Raw genomic sequence first — 19447 nt, forward strand, 5'->3', positions numbered from 1 at the left:
AAACTTTGGGTGCAAAGAGGAAAGACCTGCGTCAAAAACTTTTCATGGCTCTTTATAACTATCTTGTTGGTTCTTGAGTGCAGATTTTGTCTCTCAATATGGCGGGTGAATGATGTGTGATTAATGGTGACAAATTTTTTCTCTTCTCTAACGTGGAAAGGAGAACGTAACTGATTTTTGATGTCCCATTGTTAATAAAACTAGATAATTTTCAGAGTTCATGTAGTTACAGGGCATCATTAAGGAGAATAATGTGAATACTCTGAGGTCTTAAGGAAGTCATTTTTGAAAATTGTCAAGGTAAGAAATTCACGAGACATTTCGTTGTTTCCCTCACAAAAGAACATGGGTACCTACATTTTGTCAAACTTCCCCGAAAAAATTTCATTTTTACAAGTGAGAATCTTGTGAATTTTTATCTAAAAATTTCATTGCATTTTCTTCTGACTCCATGTAAAAATATGAAAAATTTTCCATTAATTTGCGTGGGTACTTTCATGTTAAACATTGCAGTTTTAGAGTCAATTTTGAATTTTGGAATGGAGTTACGTTCTTTTGTCATTTTGTCAAACTTTCCCGAACCAATTTCATTTTTATCAGCAGAATATTGGAAGTTTGTATCTAAAAATTTCATTGCTTTTTCTTTTGACCCCGTGCAAAAATTAGAAAAATTGCGCAGGCACGTGCTTGTAAAAAATTGTACTTTCAGTTTCAATTTTGCGACTTTGAAATGAAGATACGTTTGTTCGGTCCGCAAACGACGATTTTACACCTACGCATTTACAGCCTGCCCAACTTTACCGAGCAAGTTTTTTGCGGAAGTCAACGAACCAGTCATAAGTTTACACCTACACATCGAGAGTCCGCTACTTTTTTAGCGCGGACCCGAACCTTTAAAGCTCAAAGCTGTCGAGAGAAACTGACGGCCTTGGCGGACGGCGAAAGTTCGCATACGGGGGTCCAGCGCTACTGGTTCTGCGAACAGCTGAGCCTGGGCTTTCTCTCACCGTCACTGGTTCTCGAATTCGAGTCCCCTGTCCATACCTGGACCGTTCGCCGTTCCGCGTTTCCTCCTTCTACTTTTGGGCAGGCGTGAATGATCGATTATCGATATTTCCCCGTTTGAAGCTATGGTAAAGAATCGACTTTTAAGGTATACCCTGTTTATCGATCCTTTTCCAAAGGTTTAAACGGCAGATCGGTCGATAAATCGCATGGTCTTCTTCCCGTTCCTGCCTTTTCGAGCCGCTCGTGCATGATCGGCCATTGTTCGACGGTGGGTCCCGTTCACTTTTGCTTTCACTGCGCTGGGCACGTGTGTAAACAACGTGATTGAGGGTTTTCCTTCTAGCATGGTCGTATAATTGATAGTGCAAGTCAGTAGGGAATTAGCATCGTTAGCATATTAGCATTGGTGGAAACTTTTACTTTCGGGAATCCGATATTCTACCATCCAGGAACAATACTGCCGTGCTAAGGAAGAACGCCGTATGAGCCTTTAGGCGTTGCCAAATTTCCTTTGATAAAACACAAATTTCCCAGTAAGATTATTAATATTTTCCTTCCAATTTTGTAGACAATTTTGTTCGCAATTTCATTTGAAGTTTCTGAGAATTTCAAGAAAAAATATCAATAACTTTCCTCAAAAATAAACATTTTATCAAAGGAAATTTGGCAACTCTCGAATGTTCATACGGCGTTCTTCCTTAGCACGGCAGAATTTTTGGTAAAACATGTCCTTTTAACGACATTCGTGCATATTGTTCCTTGAAATTTTCAGATATTTTAGACTAAATTACGTACAAAATTGTATGACAATTTTAGAAAAAATATTCACAATTTTGCAAGTAAATTCTGTTTTTATCGAAGGAAACTTGGCAACTTCTTCAACTCATACGGCGTTCTTTCTTAGGACGGTGGAATAAGCATACTACTTCTCGTTGGTTGCTGAGCAACATAGATGTGAGCAGAAAGTCCCACAAAAATGAATGAGCCTTTAGATAGGATAAAAAATTAATACTGTGGGCTTCCGGCCACACTTGCTTTCACTGTTATGGATAAGTTAGTGTGCAACACGTAATAGAACTTTGCTCTCTTGCATGTTGGTCATAAAGCAAGGTAGTTGCTGTTTGTGCAAAAAAGTGAAGTGAAATGGAGGCTGTGAGTGAGTGTCCTCGCATTAAAGGAAGTTTTTACTTTCGAGAATCTAATATTCTCTTGTAAACTATAATGTTAAGCCAGAGATCAAATTAACTGAATTCAGTAAGAAAAACAAGCGGGTAAACTTTTGAAAAGATCTTGAGTCATGACAACAAATGCTGAGTAGCATTACTATCTCATGAATCGAACTTCTTCCGGCCGGAAAATGAGAGACCAGAGAAAAAACTTTCAATTTAAATGCCTGTGAAGAAAGTTAGGTCATCCCTAATCTTGGAAACTGTGATTCTAAGCCTGATAGGAAGATCACATCGTAAATGCTTACATAGTGAAAGTTCGAAATTTCATCGTTCCGTTAATTTTTTTCATTGGCTATGAGAAAGCTGGCATCAAATCCGATTCAAAGTTCTCAATATGATAAGATATTTCAATTTCAATGAAAACTATAACCCTTGGAGTGAATCATGCGTTTTAAAAAGGACATTCAAAATCTCGAAATCCTCACTGGATTGCGCTTCGAAACTTATTAGAATTTGTGGAGTTCTTACGTTTCCTCTTGTCACAAGTTGTCACCAATTTGATCATGATACCGCTTTGAATAGATACGTTATCCTTCAGAACTGCAGTGCTAAGGAAAAACGCCGTATGATCCATCTGGCGTTGCCAAATTTCTTCTAAATATTACGAGGAAACCTTGTCAGGAAACTTTACGAATATTTCTCATCCAATTTTCAGGGGATCTCGTTCGTAATTTGATCTAACAAGTCTAAAAATTGTTAGGAAGAATAGTCATGACTCTCTCCAAAATTAACTATTTCCTGAAAAGGCATTTGGCAACATTCAAATGCTCATACGACGTTTTTACTCAGCGAGGCAACTAAAGACTCAGAGGAGAACGAGAGAAAGGTGTTGTGAGATTAGTGACTCATGACTCATTCGACGGAACGACCGCGCGGCGGCGAGCTTATGAGACTTGAGCGCCGGCCGGTCGCGTTGGGTATTTCGATCGATCGGCGTCTTGTCTTGTCTCGCCTCCCGCTTTGGATTAGTTTCCAGGTCAAGGCCGCGTTTCCGGACAACGCCAAGTTCATTGCGCCTTGTCCGCACACGTCGCTGTCGAATCATACTACATTACTCTCATTTACAGGAGGACGCTTTGGCGAGTTAGGATGGCTCTGTTGGGACCGGGTAAATATCACGTTGAGCACATTTAAAATGCCTGAAATCCGCTGTGCTGCGGTGTTTAGGAAAAACGCCGTGTGAGCCTTCAGACGCTGCCAAAATTTCTTCGATAAAACACGAATTTCTGGGAAATCTTGTAAATATTTTTCTTCCGTTCTTTTCCCCATTTCATTGCGCCTTATCCGCACACGTTGCTGTCGAATCATCCTATATTACACTCATTTACAGGACGCTTTGGCGATTAGGATGACTCTGCTGTGACTGGGCAAGGATCACGTGAATCACATTCAAAATGTCTGAAATCCGCTATGCTGCCCTGCTGAAAAAAAAACGCCGTATAAGCCTTCCGACATTGCCAAATTTTCTTCGATAAAACACGAATTTCTGGGAAATCTTGTAAATTTTTTCTTCTAGTCTTTTCTCCATTTCATTGCGCTTTGTTCGCACACGTTGCTGTCGAATCATCCTATATTACTCTGATATACAGGACGCTTTGGCGAGTTAGGATGGCTCTGTTGTGACCGGGTAAATATCACGTTGAGCACACTTATAATGTCTGAAATCCGCTGTGCTGCCGTACTTAGGAAAAACGCCGCGTGAACCTCCAGACGTTGCCAAATTTCCCTCGATAAAACTGGAAATTCTGAAAAATCTTATAAATCTCTGTCTTCCAATATTTTCTCCAAATCTTTTTCATTGCGCCTAGTTCGCACACATGTCGAATCATCCTATATTACTCTGATTTACAGGACGCTTTGGAGAGTTAAGATGGCTCTGTTGGGACCGCACTGGAAAAAAAACATATTGGATCTAGAGTCCAGATTCTTAAAAACATCGACAAGAAAAAGTACTCTTGATTCAATCAGAATCTAGCTTAAATCAAGAAGCCAAGCCTCTTAATTTAAGCGGATTTCGTTTTGATTCAAGCAAAAATCCGATTGAATCAAGAGTATTTTTTCTTGTCAATATTTTCAAGAGTCTGGACTCTAGATCCAATGTGTTTTTTTTTTTCCAGTGCGGGAAAAAATCACGTTGAGCGCATTGAAAATGTCTTAATTCCGCTGTGCTGCTGTGCTCAAGAAAAACGCCGCATGAGCCTTCAGACGTTGCCAAATTTTCTTTGATAGAACACGGATTTCTGGGTAAATTTGTAAATCTTTTTTCCCAAGTTTTCAGAGAATTTTGTACGTAACTTGACCTTAAGTTTTTGAAAATTGCAAGGAAGAATATTCTCCCTTTCTTAAAAGTAGGGATTTTTAGATAGGAAATCTGGCAATATCTGAATGGTCTTGCGGCGTTTTTCCTTAAATTCCCAATAAACTTATGGTTTGCGCGGTTTGTATCGCGCGCACTCAACTTGACTCCGTCCGTGGTCTTAGCGAGAAGTGGCCAGAATTCAAGTTTTCTCGAAGAGAGTCATAAAAGCCGTAAAATCATAATAGATGATCTAGCTTTCAATTCGCAGTGTAAAGTGAGACTTTCAGCATTTTAGGAGGCACAGGCATCGCAAAAAGGATTTCTCATTTTTGAATGCTGTGGAGGGCAAAAAGGATTATGGCAGAATAACAATAAAAGAGAAATCTTCTGGGGAAGAAAATCAGTTGTTTTTTCTATCCACGCGTTTCAGTCTCCAAGAGGGCAAATTGACTCCATTCCAGTTGCGAGATATAAATGCTCTATGATCGATATTTCCTCAATTCAATAAGCTATATATTATGGGGAAGAATCGATTATAAAGGTGTTCGTCGTGAATACCCTGTTTCTCGACCTCCCTCCCCATCCGACCTATGGGGTGCCTCCTAGTTCCTTACACTGAAAAAAAAAACTCCGGCCGTGGGAGCCGCATTACTGGCTATATAGACATTAGGGTGGCCCACAAAAAATGAATTTCGGAAATTTATAGCCGTAACCCCCTAAATCGGTTACAGCATGTTCAAAAACACGGAAAATGAAATTTGGGGTCAATCGGACAAAATTAACCCGACGCGCAGTTGCCATTTATCCAAGCAAAAATAGCGAATTTTTACTGTTTTTCAGTAATTTTTCGCTCCCAAAAAATAAAGTCGGAGGGGTCTGCAAATTAAATAGAGGGCAAAATTAGTTCATAAACTACACCCTAGTGAAGTTTTGGACCCCCTCCATGCTTTTGACCCGACGCGAAAATTTCACGCATGAAAATAGCGAATTTTTGACTGTTTTTGATGATTTTTCTCTCTCGATAAATTAACGTTACAGATGCCTAAATTGTAATCAGAGTGTAAAATTAGTAGCTTAGATGCTCCCAATGCTCCCCTCCTGATAATTTTGACACGCTGCGACGTTACCATTTTTCTGAGCAAAATCGTGAATTTCGACTTATTTCAATATCGTCTCTCTAGACCTAAAAAAAAAAAAAAACTCAGGAGCCATCGAAAAAGTGCGCTAAAACACGGTGATTATACCATGAGTATCTTTTTTGAAAATTTGGACCCTGTAAAATGTTTTAGTCGGCGTGAAGTTACCACTTGGCAAACAGTGGTTGACGGTAATAGTCAAGTTTCATACGTTAATGCGCCTTCAATTACATTGGATACTGTGCAATACTTTCGTGGTGGAATAGTTGCATTGGCACCTACAAACCTAACAGGGATACTTCACTCATTGCGCAATGCATGCAGTATCCCTGTTAGGTTTGTAGGCGCCAATGCAACTATTCCACCACGAAAGTATTGCACGGTATCAAATGTAATTGAAGGCGCACTAACGTATGAAACTTGACTGTTACCGTCATGGTGTCAGAGGGTATTTTTTAACGAGGAACTTGAATCTCAACTCAATTTTTTAAAATTCAAAAATCCAAAATGGCAGAAATTGCCAAAAAATTTATCTTGAGACTTTCGAAACCTAAGAGGGTTGACTGCCTGACCCAATTGAATGCTCTTTGTCACATATTTGGACGTATTTATTTAGTATTTATAAGTATTTTAAAGAAATCAGAGGCAGGTGGGGAAGAAGGAGTCTGTTCGTTAGTTAAGGGCCGTAAAAATGAATGCCAGTGACGTCAGCGGTGATGACTCAGATGTGCAACGACGAGGAGATCGGTGCTGGTGCACTTTAGCTCATGAACCTTGTCCACAACGCTCTCGTGACATGGCCACGGCAAATCCCAAATTTTGATAATTAGATGTTTTCTCATTGCTTTAAATTTTGAAAAGAATGATAAATTGATGAAATGGACGTATATTTGCTTAAAAAAAAAAAAAAAAAAAAAAAAAAAAAAAAAAAAAAAAAAAAACTTGAGACGTGTGGGAAAGATGGGATGTGCTCTAGAAAACTACTTAAGAAAAAATTTAAAAGTAGGCGTGACGTGATTCCTCTTAAAAAATACGTAACAATTTGGGATAGGCAGTAGATCTATTTTCTCCTATTGGAAAAAGCTCTTTCACTACTTCTCCCAGATGATGAACTATGCACCGCTCCAGAGCAATCGATCCATCTCAGGAGCCGCGGCCTTAACTCGTAGTTGGCCTCATCTTTGAAAAACAGACGAGGCAGAATCCGCAAATCGTTAGTTGCGAAATTTTTTGCAGAGTAACGGCTGCAATTGCAAACGACCCGAACTGCACAGGAGTTTTTGCCCGAGATGCAACTGCAACTGCAACCGCCCGACCTCGTTAAGACCGAGCTGAATAACAAAACGATCGCTGGCCCTAATTTTCGCCGGTCGTCCATAAAGCGACTGCCGTTCGCTTTGCATTTGACTGTAACGCGCCTTCGACGGTGAATTGCGCCTGTCATTAACTTATTACAATAGGCGAGACGCGCGAGACGCGTGGGAAGTTTTCACCGGCGAAAATAAACTAATCCGCTCGAAAAGTCGAGACAAAGCTGTTTTCGAATCAACAATGAGTCGCGACGCCGGTAAAGCATCACTTTCTATTTGGTTTGTTCCCATGCAACCGAGCATAATTTCTGATTTGCATTTGAAACCGAGAATCATGGCCGAGTTCGTCGATCGGAATATTACTTTGTTTGCATTAGTTTTCGCTTTGTTTTAAAATTTGAATGATTATAGCGTAGAATAAATTATGAAAAATGCTGTTTGCACTTCTACTGGAGGCAATATTTTTTCCAAGGTGAAAGAAATCAGGCCTGTCATCGGTCGCCTGGAAGAACTTTGTGAGCACCGCTATGAAGTAGATTCATTCCTCAGAACTGCACTGGAAAAAAAAAACACATTGGATCTAGAGTCCAGGCTCTTAAAAACGTCGACAAGAAAAACTACTCAGGATTCAATCAGATTCAAGCTTAAATCAAGAACCCAGCCTCTTAATTTGAGCGGATTTCCTTTTGATTTAAGCTTAAATCTGATTGAATCAAGAGTCCTTTTTCTTGTCAATGTTTTCAAGAGTCTGGACTCTAGATACAATGTGTTTTTTTTCGAGTGTGTCATTAATAACGATTCAATTGACCTGAACCAAAATGAAATGCAAAGCCAACCGGAAACACTCACCTTCGAGTCCCATGATGCCTTGCGATTGGCGCGTTGATCCATCGTCATGTGCCCGGGCTTTATGTTCCATGCAGCTGACCCACTTGCTCAGAACACACAACACAAAAACGGGAAAACTGGGCTAGTTCAACACCGCGAACTGCCGATCACCGCGAGGAAAAAACACTCATCGCACTCACAGTCGAAGACCGAACGGAAAAAGCAGGCAAATATTTGCAGTTGAAATCGCACCGGACAGAAAAAACGAACCGAGGAACGCGAACTAATTACTGATCAAACAGGACTTCTGTCGCGAGGAACGACGGACAGTGGGCCGATTTTTTTTAGTTTTCGGACAAAAATCAGGTGACACTCAATGCAGATTAAAATTGCACTTATCTTTCGTAGATTTAAAATCTATGTTTAGATCTCGAAGGAGTAATTTTATCCGTAAAAGTGTAGCCACTGTCGATGCACTTAACAATAACTGCGCACTGTTATTTTACGGAAGAATAACAATTTTGAAGGTAGGTAAAGTTTGCAGGTTCTAATATGTATGATTAAGTTTCAGATAATTATTTTTTGATCATAAAATGAATAGTTGGGATGCACTTGTTGGCAATTGCCGCGGATTAATATTTCACGATATAGTAAGAAATTTGAATTTTGAGGGCGGAAGAAGTTGTAAAATATACACTAAAGCTGTTTTGAATGCAATGCTATTGTTAATAACAGCCTAGAGAATATGATATATACTCTTGCACTTTAGTGCACAGTGTATGTAATAATTTAGGGCTTGCAAATTGCCAATTTTAAAATTTACCAAAAAATATATAAAAATGAATTCTCAAAACTATATTCAAATGAAATTTCTTTAAAAATTATATTCGGTCAGAGATTTTGATTTTTTGTCACTGTGCGTGTATTGAGCCCGGAGACGCGTCACATCAAGCAGAGAGCTTCTTCTTCTTGCTGTTCTGCATCATTTCCTCCAGCGCGGAGACCAGAGGCGGACCCATCCAATCAGCGGAATAACTAGATCCAGTTACAGGGAGCCCTGGAAGAGAAAACAGAAGGAATCAGAATCAGAACACAGCACCCGAGCGTCACAAAAATTATTTACGACACTTAAGAACCGTCCTCGGAGGTTTGTCATTCTGCTGTGTTAAGGAAAAACGCCGTAAGAGCATTCGAAAGTTGCCAAATTTCCCCGCATAACAAATGGATATTTGAAGAAAATTCTGTGTATTTTTCCTTGAAATTTTCGAACATTTAAGATTCAATGGTGATGTTGCATGTGTAAGGAATTTGCGATTTGACTGTTGATTCTTATGTAAAAGTTCGTGAGAAACACGATGATGCCACTGGTTTTCTCTGAAATCAACTCCCAAGCTCAGAGAAAGCTCTCAAATTGCGGCCAAAATGGAGGGTATATCCCACCCTACCCTGAGAGTCCACCTCTACATCAAAACATACTCTCCATTCAAAGGTGGGGAGCAAATACATCAGCAGGGTTGCCACTTTATTTGGGGACTCCAAAACTGAAAACACGGCATCACTGCTAATGTATTTGCTCCCTATCTTTGCATGGAGAGTTTGTCTTGATGGAGAGGTGAACTCTCAGGGTAGATTGGGATATGCCCTCCATTTTGGCTTCAACTTGAGAGCTTTTTTTGAGCTTGGGATTTGATTTCAGAGGAAACCAGTGCGGCATCATATCGTGTTTCTCGCGAACTTTCACATAAAAATCAGTGGTCAAATCTCAAATTCCTCACATATGCAACATCTTCATTGCGAACAAAATGGTCTGAAAAATTTAAAAATAATATTCACAATTTTTGCCGTAAATTCGGTTTTTATTGACGGAAATATGGCAACGACTGAAGGCTCATACGGCGTTTTTCCATTCAAGATAGCATTGCACAGAGGCGCTGCGCATTCTTCGAGGTGAGTTTTATTTCGCTATTCCACCCGCGAATTGTACATGCCGCGCCGCGCCTCGGGAAATGGAACGGAAATCCACTTATTCGAATCGCCCGTTCATGCTATTTTCCGAGAAAGCATTTATTATAGGGCGTATTATCAGTGAGTCTAACCATATTCGATTTTTCAGTACTTTCTCTTTGGTGTGGTGCTTAGAATCAAATCGAATCCGGTCATCAGAATCGGTTGATTTTATTGGTTTCTTCCGCAAAGTAGAAATTAACTGCTTAAAAGATTCAATGATAAAACATCCCAGGTAGCATTTTTCAACGAAAAAATCGCGATCTTGTAAAATAAAGTCGCGATTATTTTACGATAAAATTGCTGGGATAATCAACATCTGAGCGATTATCCTCGATCTTTATACAATTTTATCGCTGGAAAATTGCGTTCGATAAAATCGAAATTTAATCTCAAGTTATCCCAATTTTTTGTTCGATAAAATCGCAAAATTATTGCAAATTTATGCAATGATTTCGCAATGTTTTATCCTATAGTAAAGCAGAAAATAGACGTCAATAAAATCGCGATACATTCTCCGATCAAATCGTAACTTATCTCGATTACTACTATGCTAGGGCTCGGGGTGTGTAGTATTTTCAAACACACCATTCTTTTAATTTCTTAACTGCTTGGTTAAATAATGGTATTTGAGTGGCCCATTAATAACATCAATTTTTTCATTTCGTTTGAGTACCTTTGTGTTTGTTACATCGCCGTTCCTCAGGGCAAACGAAACTCCATTCCAAGACTACAAAATCTACTTTAACAACTCAATTTCTCATAAGAAAATGACTGTGTGACAAATCAGTGCAATAGTATTCAAATAAAAATTATTCAATTGCAACAAAAAAGGAAGAAAGAAACATGCTATTCCCACAATGAGGTCAACTGTATGCAAAACAGGTTTATGTCGAACCAAAATGATCAGGAATGGGCGCTTCATCAAGAAGCGAGGCTTCATATCATCTTGTTAAGACTGAAAATTCCGAACTAAACCTCGTGATATAATTGCGCCGCGGTAGGGTAAAACAGCGAATGTACATTGAAACGTTGTCCACTTTATTTTGATGAAACAAGATTATTTGGGAAAACCTGTAAATTTTCTAGCTTGAATTTTTCACATAATTTTTTCCTTTATGATTTGATTTTTTGCTCTCGAAATTCATTGCGATTATACTCCTGGCTTTTCGCAAAATGGCATATTTTATCCTTGGGAATTTGGAAACCCTTGAGTCCACGTACGACATTCCTTCCGAGCATAGAAGAGCGTTTAACCGCAAACCACAGCCGACGCGCCCCGAAGTATCCGCGGTACTGCCAGGCTGTAGTAGAAAAACTATGGATAAGCCTTCAAACGTTGCCTGGTTATTCTTTAAAGAAGCACAAATTCTCTGACAGTTTGCGCATGTTTTTATTTCGATTTTCCAAATTCATATCAGTCGGGGATTCAGGACGCTAGATAGACTCCGGCGCAGGATTCCAATCCAAAAATTTTAACAGTGCGACGGCTCGAAACGTCTTTATACGTTGGCATTGTTTTACCCATCACCTAATATTTTTTCTGTCGTGTTCATACTCTAGGCTACGTAATTTGAACATTATAGCTATCCAACTATTTCACCAGGAGAAAGAGCAACATTCGAATGTTCATACGGCGTTCTTCCTAAGCATGGTGGAGTGTACACTGGAGAAAAAACACATTGGATCTAGAGTCCAGACTCTTAAAAACATCGACAAGAAAAAGTACTCTTGATTCAATCAGAATCTAGCTTAAATCAAGAACCAAACCTCTTAATTTAAGCGGATTTCGTTTTGATTCAAGCAAAAATCCGATTGAATCAAGAGTATTTTTTCTTGTCAATGTTTTCAAGAGTCTGGACTCTAGATCCAATGTGTTTTTGTTACCAGTGTATCTACGAGCATGGGTAAGATTCGTCGGCTCCGGACACAAGGACTTAACTACATTGTGCAATGAGCTCTGTTTTCCATAAAATTCAATGTTTCTCCGGGTTTATCTCAATGTGTAGTTAAGCCCTTATTCGTCATCCGGGCAACGGATCGACGGATCCGGGGTGCGAAAAGCGGAAGGTCCGTTGAAAACAAACAGAATCGGTGGCCCCCTAGTTCTCGTCTCGGCGGACAATCGACTCCCGATCTTTGCGAGCCATTTACTTTGCGGGTCATAAAAAGAAACGGTCGATCTGATTTACGGCCGCCGGCGTACTCGCGCGGTGCATCCGTCATCGCCAACGTGGACGTGGACGTGATCTCCGCACATGACCTCCTCCCTCGCTCCGGCTCCGCACAGTTGCGCCAGTTTACTTGTGGTTAAATTTTGTGGTTCTTCATTGATTCAACTTGATTTAACTGAAATAATTTGCACCTAATTTTACCAATAGGAGCCAAAATTGTTCGTGTGTTTTTTTTCTGTGTTTATGCCCGGTGCTTTGTAGTCTTGTAGCATGTGTCATGCACTGGAAAAAAAAAACACATTGGATCTGGAGTCCATACTCTTGAAAACGTTGACAAGAACAAATACTCTTGATTCAATCAGATTTAAGCTTAAATCAAAACGAAATCCGCTCAAATTAAGAGGCTTGGCTCTTGATTTAAGCAAAAATCCGATTTAATCAAGCGTATTTTTACTTGTCGATGTTTTTAAGAGTCTGGACTCTAGATCCAATGTGTTTTTTTTTCTAGTGTTTAATAGGAAACTTTTCAATATTTTTCTGCAAATTTTTTAATAATTTTTTTTTTTTTGCAATTTGATCTTGAATGTCTGAGAATTTTCGAGAAAACGACTCATAACTTTCCTCAAAAATGAATGTTTCATTGGAAGAAATTTGGCGACTAACATATGTCATACGACGGTTTTCCTACAAATTCAACGTTTAGTTTAACTGGAAACGGAACTCTAATGTCAAAAGAGTAAGTATATTATCTAACAAGTATATTATCGAACGGCGGTTTAGAATTAATAATTTTGATGATAAGAATCTCAGCCTCGGTTTCCGAGTTCTTCGAGACTCGAATCTCTAAACTTCTGGCCGTGTGTGATGTTGCAACTTGTTCGTTTCCAAAAAATTAAGTTGATAGACCCACTGAGAGATGTGTTAGCTCACGCACTGCAGCACTGACCCGGGCTACAATTCGGAGAGATCTATCAAAATTACACTGATCGCTGCCATAAATTTCTGCCTCTATTCCCTTTGTTCGAGAAACTAACTCTGCGAGCAATGGGAGTGAATTTGTGAACTGGGTTACCCGTTATTCAGCACCATGCCTACCACTGCACACTTCGATAATAACCTATTTGTCAAAATGCTATCAATTTTGGTACAAGAATACGTAACTTGAAAGAATGAAACTCTTACTATACCTTATTTATTTTGATGGCATCGTGTGAACGCACGAGAGCAAGTTAAACATGAAGGTGTCAGTGATATTTATTGAGAGACTTAAACGAAGGGATAGAAAGGTAAGACATAATAAAATCCCAAGGATGACCTGAATAACACAGGTCAGCGAGATCGAAATTTAATATTCCATATACACGACACAGGACAGGACACACAGTGGATCGAGTCTGCTAGAAAGGTCGGACATGGAATTTTTTACTAAAACTGCAAACTTTTGTGTTTATTTCGTCACATTTTACATTTCAAGGGGTGCTTATAAGCAAGATAATTTCACGAGTTTCCAAATATTATCCGACCTCTCCCATCGATTCGATCCACTTTGTGGCCCGGGCTAGTCGTTCATACGAGGTATATCAAGAGACTTAAACGAAAGGTTAGAAAAGTAAGACATGGTTATGTAACAGGGATAACCTAGGTAGCACGTAGCAGGTAGCACAGGTCAGTTAACATTTTAATATTTCATGTCTTCAACAGTGTGAGGTCGTTCAAATCGTGGTCATTTTAAAATTATTGTTTTAGATTTAAGTAATAATGTTATAAAAATCCTATACTCATGGAGCTTGACGGTAAAACGTTCACGTATTTAGGTGCAAAAATAAGAGCACTAAAATCATCGAGGGATTTTGAATTTCATCTGATAGTTTTCATTGAATAAGAAATATGTGGCGAGGCTTCAATGATATATTCATTTTCTACAGTTTCACAGTGCGCTCTACGTTTTTACTGTTTCACAGTGCGTTCTACGTTTTCAGTTTCTAATTCATACATTTTTTCTCCGTGATGTTAACGCATGTATTTTCTTGAGATTTTTTTTTATATATTCGAACATTCGTTGATCTTAATGCGTGCTTTGAGAATAAAATTATGAAAAAGCATAATCAACTACTCGAAAAAAGGAGTGGAAGTTTACGACTCTCTACGTCGATCTTAAACGAGAAATAAGCCTCACCTAGCTTTAAAACAATGTAAAAAAAATCCCCTGCGATAAAAATGTAATAAGAATACTTCTACTCGAATCTATACAATTTTGTAAAACTGGGCATAATTGCGAGTAAAAGTTTCGAATGATGGCTAAGTTGTTTCTCCGCCGGCCAGTTCAAAACTCTCGAGACGAAACTGTCATTTTCAGAAAAGAGATAAAGACTCAATCAAGGGAAATTGACGATCATTAGTCCCGTCTGATGCCTCTGAATTTATCAAATCGAGTCACCTATTTGTCCCATCGGAGAGATTCTTAGCAGGTGTCCTGGCAGCATGACGTCGGTCGGACAATTTTCGTCACCCCTCTGACCTAAGGGCGTATCTCTATGACCACATGAGCCCTGAAAAGCATGGAGATATATGGAGAACAGGGCTCACGTTAAAATTTAGATACGCTTTACGCCAGAGGAGCGACGAATTGCGAGGGAGCATTCACCCTGACTCATTTAAGTTTTATTGTTTCAGCTCTCGGGAGATCCTTAACGGCGAAGCCATTTTTCTTATTTGCGGTGCACGGAAGCAATTCTGCAGTCTACGATATTGTTTCTATTTGTCTCATTTCAACTGAATGTACTTACGTTAAACTTGAACACGCGGTTTTAGGTTATATCCGTTGTATTTTCGCCGCGATGGCTTTCGTTTGTAAAACGCATTTTCTGGCAGTCGGATAAAGTAAGGATATTTATCTCGTTTCAATTTAGTAAACTAGTTTTGAGATGGAAGTGACTTGTGCCTAGTTGATGAGACTTGTTCCAATCTGTCACTGAGCAAGAATTGAAAAATTTAGAGAGCGTAATCAAGAATGTTAAGTTGAAAGGATAGTTTCCCTTAAAAAAAAAGAAAAAAAAAAAAAAAAAAAATACAGAGTTGACTGCTAGACTGGATTGTAAAATGAGTCCTCAAACATCATACTTTTGTAACTAACAAACAAAAATTGTGAAAAATGTGGGATATTTTAAAGACTAATTTTACATGTATACACCTGAAATTTGGATGAAATAAAATAATTTTATCCACACTGGAAAAAAATTCGCTTGGATTTTGAGTCCAGACTCTTAAAAACATTGACAAGAAAAAATAATCTTGATTCAATCGGATTTTTGCTTTAAATCAAAAAATAAGCCTCTTAATTTAAGCGTTTTGATTCAACCAAAAATCCGATTGAATCAAGAGTATTTTTTCTTGTCATTGTTTTCAAGAGGCTGGACTCTAGATCCAAGCGGCTTTTTTCCAGTGTATCCCATTAATGTATCATCTATCTATCTATCTATCTATCTATCTATCTATCTATCTATCTATCTATCTATCTATCTATCTATCTATCTATCTATCTATCTATCCATCTATCTATGTATCTATCTATTAATGTATCTATCTATGTATGTATCTATTTATCTATCTACCTATCTAGCCATATATCCATCTATCTATGTATCTAGTCCTTAAATATTAACCAAAACAACCGATTAATCGCTAATGATCCTCTCCAATTCAGCGAAAAAAGCCCGTTAGAATCCGGCAGTGGGTTGCCAGGTGCATTTGGCTCACTTTTGTGTGTCCTGGCTTGAAATCGTAGAGCGGTAATCCATTCTGTTAGTCCTAGTCCATCGGTACGCGTTTGAATGCGACGACGTTTGCTCCGTGAAACAAGTCGCGTCCATGTTTAACGGTGCTTAAAACAATTAACCTGTTTGCGTGCCTTGGCCCTCCGCAGCTTCGCCGTACACCTCTGTCCGGGTTAAACCCGCGCTTTTCGGGGTATTTGCTAATCGCTCACACGCTGAGTGGACACTTGGACAGGACGGGTCTACCGCGCTCTGAGTCGAAGGCAAAATGGACTTCATTTTGCAATTAGGAACTACGATTTCTGGTTCATCCATAAAAACACTTACATGCATAGGGAAAATAATGGTTCATACGTTGTTTTTAAACTGAGCCAGTGATATTACAGTTCCTATTTGCAAAATGTAGTCCAAATTCCTGGATCCCGCACAACCATGCAACTTAAACATAATAGTAACAATTATAAATGAACCCTCACGAGTACTGACAATCATTTCCAACTAATAATTATTGGGGCATTTTTCGGTGGAAGGAGGTCGCAGACATCCTTTCATACTTTATTTTTTAAACGGAAAACTACTTAACAGCAATTCTTTAAAACTACCGTGATTTTTCTTCCCCGTGTTAGAAAAATTCTGCCAAAACTTCAAGGAATGATGTCAATTTGTTCTCCTTTAAAAAAAATAACACAGAGGCGGAGATTTTCAGACACCGCAAACGAGTTATGTGATTGCCGACTTACACCGCCGATAAGAGGCTTATTCACACATCCAAAGACGTATGAATTAAAATTTTGACTTTCAATTACTTGGTTTTGATCGGTTATCTCTCAGATCTAAGTTTATCTGCTGAAGTCAATGTCTAGAAGAGTTTATTTAGTATGTTCAATTCCTGCATTTTTGAAAGCAAGAGAGTGCGCATAGCTAACAGGAATTTTCCCCGATCTTTCTAACAGTACTAAACAACGAAAAACGAGCTCAAAGTTGCTTGTTTTGAGCTCGTTTTTTCTGGGTTAATATTGCTCAAACAAATTTGAAAAAATTCCTGCGAACGAAGCACACTTTCAACTTTTCAAAAGTTCAGGAATTAAACATTACATTAAAAAAGTTTGTCTTGAGGAAAAGTTATACAATTTATTACGAAGTTTAGGAATATAAACTGTTTTGAAAAAAAAATCTCCTATTTATAATATGCCAAAAAAAGGGAGTGAGGAATACTCGTAAACTGAAGCTTTGAACTGTGCTTGTTTTCAAAAATAAATACTCGTGCACAAACTGTACTTTTGTCCGGAAAAATGACTGTACAGTGTACAATCATTTTTGTGTACAGTGTAATTGAAGATATGTAATTTAATTCTTACGCACGCACAATCGTAAGGTAATTAAGGAATGAAAGGAAGTAAAGAAGAAAGACGAAGAGAGAGGAAGGGGGAAAAACAGCACCCGCTAATTTCCTGCCCGCAGTATCAGCCAAAAATTAATCAATTTTCTTCTTCCGGAATTCTCGTTCGAAAATATTCGGAAACTTCATTCTTTCATAAAAAGTTGATTGTGAATCGTGGTGGCCTGTCCTCATTAGCAAGGACTGTGCCGTGAGTGGGCGTGCATTGTGTTTTTCTCCGATGATTAAAATACCTCGCGGGATGACTCGACACGTTTTTTGCGACGCGGAGCAATTACACTTGGTTAATAATCGGGAGAAAGTCAAAATTGAAATTGTGGGCTTCATAGCACGGCACTCTTAGAGACTTGGGCTGCCAAATTATGACTCCATGTTGCCGTTCGAGGTGTGGCTTTGATTGATAATTGGTTCGTTTGGCACGGAACGCAACACTTTAAAACTACCTAAACACTTTTTTTTTAGAGAAATTGAACACCGTGCACTTTTTGGAGACTTCACGATGAATAATTACAAAGAAAGTTGAGAGGAGACTAATGAGTCACTTTAGTATGAGCTACTCCGAGTCAAATGGACTGCATTTTGCAATTTGGACCTATAAATTCCAGCCCGGTTTAAAAACAACGTTTGTGCCATTAGTTTCCCTATGCACATAAGTGTTTTTTCAGAAGAGCCAGAATTTATGATTCCAAACTGCAAAATGCAGTCCAAATATACACTGACTCCGAGTGAGAATGGAACTATTGCAAACTTCAGTCAGAGCAAGAAAAAAAGAGTCATGTATTGTAGAAAATGGCTCAAAATCACTATGAGGGCATTGAAAAAGTCTGAAATACACTCCTAACTTCCCGATCTGCATAAAAAATATATGCGGATTTTTAAGCTTCCCGCCTCGAAAACGATACTCGGCACAGATGAAGATTTCTGAAGAGGGGTCGCTCCGTCCAACCCTTGCGCAGTAGAATGCTACACAATATTCAACATATTTGACGCTTCCGCGTGCAAATCATAGGGTAGCCGTAGTCTTTTTGAACGCAGAGAAAATGTAATTATAAACTCGCCGGTTGATAAAATCTCGTCTGTTTTGGTGGATTGACATTTGGCGTCGGCCATGTTGAATATTGCGTAGCTTATAGTGTACGAGGGATGGATGGATGGGAACGACTCATCTTACGAAATTTTCACCTGTGCCGCAGCATAGTTTTAAAGCGGAAAGCTTGAAAAAAACGCCACTTTATTCCGCTGATTGTGAGGTTTTAGACCTTCCTGATGCGCTCATCGTGATTTTTGAGTTCGCAACTGGCCTATTGCACTGGAAAAAAAAAACACATTGGATCTAGAGTCCAGACTCTTAAGAACATCGACAAGAAAAAATACTCTTGATTCAATTTGATTTAAGGTTAAATCAAGAACCAAGCCTTTTAATTTGAGCGGATTTCCTTTTGATTTAAGCTTAAATCTGATTGATTCAAGAGTCCTTTTTCTTGTCAATGTTTTCAAGAGTCTGGACTCTAGATCCAATGTGTTTTTTTTCCAGTGTGGGGTACATAATTATTATATCTGGAACAGTCTCTAACAAGCAAACTATGACTACGGTGTTCCAACATGCGTAACTGACCCATGTCGCAAACCTTCGAGTCTTCAATACCATGTGCTCTCCATTGATTCTATCGGTGTGAATTTTTCCAAATTTGCGACTCACGCCGGGTGCATCCCTGATAAACATCACTGCCGGCCAGCCAGGAGCCCGCCTGCGACTGCGAGCAAGTGAATAATTAGAATGTGAGAATTTCCAGACTTCGATTACGATCGCAGACTTCTGTGCGGGAATCGGAGGGAGACGGGATTCAGAAAAAGTGTGTCAGGCAGTCAGACAACTGAACGTATTTAATTCAAAAGGAACTATGTTCATTGAGACATGGATCCCGACATTCATGTATTTCAATGGGTCTCAGGGTCCATCTCATAATGAAGATAGTCCCTTTTGAAATAGGTCCAACTTGTGTCCCATTCTTTACTGTGCTTTGTTTCGACTAAAAGCTCACACTGGGTAAGAACTTTCGCGGAATTATTTTAAAAAAATGACTTTGAATACGGATGTAAAAGGCTAATGCATATGTTTGCCTTGATGGCAAAGCAACAGTGTGGAATGGGCCGTGTGGCAACGGTGGGTATAAGAAATACCGTACGAGTAATGTGTGTAATTGAAAGAATGTATGATTTCACGCTGGCACCGTCATGATTGTCGCTTTCCACCCGGTCTCTGTTTTCACTCTCGTCCAAACCCTGT

The 19447-nt window shown here is 39.1% G+C and overlaps 1 protein-coding gene across 1 annotated transcript in view; it reads right to left on the reverse strand.

Annotated features, from left to right (window-relative positions):
* Positions 1 to 19447, reverse strand: part of LOC109040905 (atrial natriuretic peptide-converting enzyme) — a 183229-nt gene that overhangs the window by 143479 nt on the left and 20303 nt on the right. Inside the window, 1 exon segment of the mRNA XM_072303708.1 lies at positions 7832 to 8867. Coding sequence (XP_072159809.1) covers positions 7832 to 7879 — 48 coding nt within the window. The 5' untranslated portion in view covers positions 7880 to 8867.

Source organism: Bemisia tabaci, chromosome 8 (assembly GCF_918797505.1).
Source record: "Bemisia tabaci chromosome 8, PGI_BMITA_v3".
NCBI lineage: Eukaryota > Metazoa > Arthropoda > Insecta > Hemiptera > Aleyrodidae > Bemisia > Bemisia tabaci.